This window comes from Amblyraja radiata, chromosome 1 (genome assembly GCF_010909765.2).
Source record: "Amblyraja radiata isolate CabotCenter1 chromosome 1, sAmbRad1.1.pri, whole genome shotgun sequence".
Classification (NCBI taxonomy): domain Eukaryota; kingdom Metazoa; phylum Chordata; class Chondrichthyes; order Rajiformes; family Rajidae; genus Amblyraja; species Amblyraja radiata.
This window is the reverse complement of record NC_045956.1, coordinates 141,905,339-141,909,118: the sequence shown is the minus strand read 5'-3', so window position 1 is coordinate 141,909,118 and position 3,780 is coordinate 141,905,339. Positions and strand designations below refer to the sequence as shown.

Below are 3,780 nucleotides of genomic sequence, written 5' to 3'. Positions count from 1 at the left end.
TCCTGCACCTAATTTCTATGTTTCTAAACCGAAGATCTTGGAGAAAACCCATGCAGGTCACTGGGATAACGTACAAACTCCGTACAGACAGCACCCGTAGTCGGGATGGAACTCGGGTCTCCGGGGCCGCAAGTGCTGTAAGGCAGCAACTCTACCGCTGCACCACCGTGCCGCCCTACAGTTCCATATTTGCAGAACTTAATCTTTGTTTTCATCACTTCAGCTGGGTGTATTTCATATATTTTATTTGAAGTGAAATTTCAGGGAATCAATTCCAAATTTGTCCTCTTCTCAATTTATGCTTTAAAAGACTTGCGTATTTAATTTTGTGCTTTGTTAATTAACTAGTCTGCTGTTATAATTGATTGGGTTGTTTGCAAACAAAGGGACATCCGGAAAGTGAGATGCTTCTAAAAGTGTGATGGTGAGAGTTTGTGTTCCTGTTAGAGAGAAGGGCAAGATAGGTGTCAATAAGAAACCCTGGATTAAGTGAAATTGAGGCTCTGGTCAGCAAAAAAAGAGGCATAGGTCAGGTACAGCAGCTGGATTGTGTATCCCTGGGGGAATAAAGGGAATTAAAGAGCATACCAAGAAGGAAAACAGGAGAGAAAAAAAGATGATCAGTCTGAAGAAGGGTTTCGACCCGAAACGTTGCCTATTTCCTTCGCTCCATAGATGCTGCTGCACCCGCTGAGTTTCTCCAGCACTTTTGTCTACCGAGATAAAAAGACGATATGAGATAGCTCTGGCAAATGGAAGTAAGGAGAATCCAAATAGATTTTATGTATATTAAGGAAAAAGAATAACTAGAGAGAATGTCAGGTTCTTTAGATTCCAACATGATCATGTGTGTAGAACTGTAGGAGATGGGCAACTGAGTATGCTCTGTTTCTACTGCAGGCAAAGACAAAGACTAGGAATCTTGGGAAAGTTAATGGAGTTGGCTTGAGAGCAGTCCATATTACATTCAAGAAGGTGCTGGACTTCCTGAGATGTATGAGGGCAGATAAATCTCCCGGGCGTGATCAGATATAACCAAGGACACTTTGGGAAGCTGGAGAAGGCATTGCAGGAGTCCGGACTGAGATATATGAAGCATTGTTAGACACGGGTGAGGTGATGGAAAACTAGAGGGTGACAAATAAGAGTCATAAAGTCATATAGCACAGTAACAGGCCTTTCAGCCCAACTTGTCAATGCAGACCAAGATGTCCCATCTAAGCTAGTTCCATTTGCCCGCTTTTCCGTGTTGTATCAGGCTATACGACAATTGCATGATTTTTCTTACTGGATTAACAAGTTTTAACTTACCTAATTATATAATGGCAATTGTCCTTTTCATTACTTGAATTATACAAGAATTGGACATCATGTCCAAGTATGGCTGACTGTGTGAATTTCTGAGATAGTATATACTTCCATGGTATTCATCCATGGTCTCAACAGCATAACAGGCTCCCAAGGCTGGATTACCTTCTCTTGAGCCTAATCTATTGGTTTGTTTATTGTTGCCCAGAAACACTTTTAAATACACATTGTTTGTTATCCAATGATCGTGAAATCTGCCGTAAACTTCCTCCACAAAAAAAATTGTTGGTAAATGATTGAGCATTTGGATAGAATCCAGAGAAAATGCAATCTTCAATTTATATTTGACCATACCGAGATAAAAAAGTTTACAATTAGATCACAAAGATATGTAAAGATTTATTTTTGTTTGTTGCATTTAAATAAGACAGTCACTCTGAAAATTATAGAAGGGTCAAATGCATTCTCTGTTCATCTCTTGCTCTTCCACTATAATTTACACTGAAGCTAAGATTCAGGATTATTAAATTGTCACATTGTTCCAGGATGAATTTGATACTTATGGATCTCGCCTTGCAAGTGCTGGATGCTTTCAGCTTTTAGCATCAGGATCTTTTCTAGTTGCGTTACATAATCCTTGAAGTCCTGCCAAGAAACACAATGCTTTTATTCAAGCATTTTTCAAATGCTGAAAATAATTGTTTGTAGTATTCATGCAATTACATGAATTCTAATATATTTGATACTGATACATTATAGCATTTTGATGAGGGAAGAAGTGCTAATACATTATCAAAAGACATCACTGAAAATATATTTATTATTTAGATAATATTATTACATATTATTCAGATATTATTACGATATTAAAAGATTTTCTAATGACACAAAAGGAATTAATAGTATTATAGAATATAATAAATAGAAAAAATTAATAGAATTAATTAATAGTATGTATCTTCACACTGCTGATCATCTGTTGGCTTCTTCAATATCCAAAGTAATAAATTTGGCCACAGTCTGTGACTTATATGGTTATTATTTATCCTACTCCACATTGATTCAGAATGACACAGCACAGAAACAAGCTCTTCATCCCACTGAAATCTGCACCAATTAACAGGCATCCATTTACATTAATGCTGTACTAATCCACTGCCTTGGAAAGCAAATGGCACGTTGGCCTTTATAACAAGAGGAATTGAATATAGGAGCAAAGAGGTCCTTCTGCAGTTGTACAGAGCCCTAGTGAGACCACACATGGAGTATTGTGTGCAGTTTTGGTCCCCTAATTTGAGGAAGGACATTTTTGCTATTGAGGGAGTGCAGCGTAGTTTTACAAGGTTAATTCCCGGGATGGCGGGACTGTCATATGCTTAGAGAATGGTGCAGCTGGGCTTGTACACTCTGGAGTTTAGAAAGATGAGAGGGGATCTCACTGAAACATATAAGATTGTTAAGGGTTTGGACACGCTAGAGGCAGGAAACATGTTCCCGATGTTGGGGGAGTCCAGAACCAGGGGCCACAGTTTAAGAATAAGGAGTGAGCCATTTAGAACGGAGACGAGGAAACACTTTTTCCTCACAGAGAGTGGCGAGTCTGTGGAATTCTCTGCCTCAGGTTCTCTGGATGCTTTCAAGAGAGAGCTAGATATGGCTCTTAAAAATAGCGGAGTCAGGGGATATGGGGAGAAGGCAGGAACGGGGTACTGTTTGGGGATGATCAGCCATGATCACGTTGAATGGCGGTGCTGGCTCGAAGGGTCGAATGGCCTAATCTTGCACCTATTGTCTATTGTCTATTGCCTTCTGCCTTCTCCCCAACCTGTGATGCACTCGCCCAGATCTTGTCACTCACCACTAGGGGGCAATTAATGAGAAAGCTAAGGGCCTGTCCCACTGTACGAGGTAATTCAAGAGTTCTCCCGAGTTTTCCCCTGATTCGAATTCGGAGAATGTCCGTAGCGGGTCCGTAGGAGTTCGTGGATGTCTCGTAGCGGCTCGTACAAGTAACGGTAGGTACTCGGGAAATCCGGTAAACTCGTGACGTTTTTTCAACACTGTGTCCACAGGTAAAAAAATATTTGTGATGAAATAAATTGTTACTTTTTACTTGTTCGAGCCGCTACGAGACATCCACGAACTCCTACGGACCCACTACGGACATTCTCAGAGTTCGAATCGGGGAAAACTCGGGAGAACTCTTGAATTAGCTCGTACAGTGGGACAGGCCCTTTAATGGAAATTAATAGTAAGTTTTAAAATCTGCCTCCATCAGATGAAATAAAAATCCTTGAAAGAAAACTTTGATTTGTTTGTGTAAACTAACAATGTGGGTACCCGAAGCAAGCACACACTTGTTAACAGGATGATAACATAATGGTGAGTGTAGAAACCAATGGACATACTAGGTGCCGTTCACATAAACACAAACAATAAGTCTTTATCAATCTACCATTGACAGATCAAAAG

General features: G+C 40.0%; 1 protein-coding gene across 2 annotated transcripts in view; it reads right to left on the bottom strand.

Moving 5' to 3' along the window:
• Window positions 1-1,687: 1,687 nt before the first annotated feature.
• The window catches only part of kif24 (kinesin family member 24), a 94,802-nt gene continuing 92,709 nt past the window's right edge, over window positions 1,688-3,780 (bottom strand). For both annotated transcript variants that reach the window (XM_033031925.1, XM_033031936.1), the window contains exon 13: window positions 1,688-1,953. In XM_033031925.1, coding sequence (XP_032887816.1) covers window positions 1,840-1,953 — 114 coding nt within the window. In that variant the 3' untranslated portion in view covers window positions 1,688-1,839. The remainder of the gene's footprint in view (window positions 1,954-3,780) is intronic.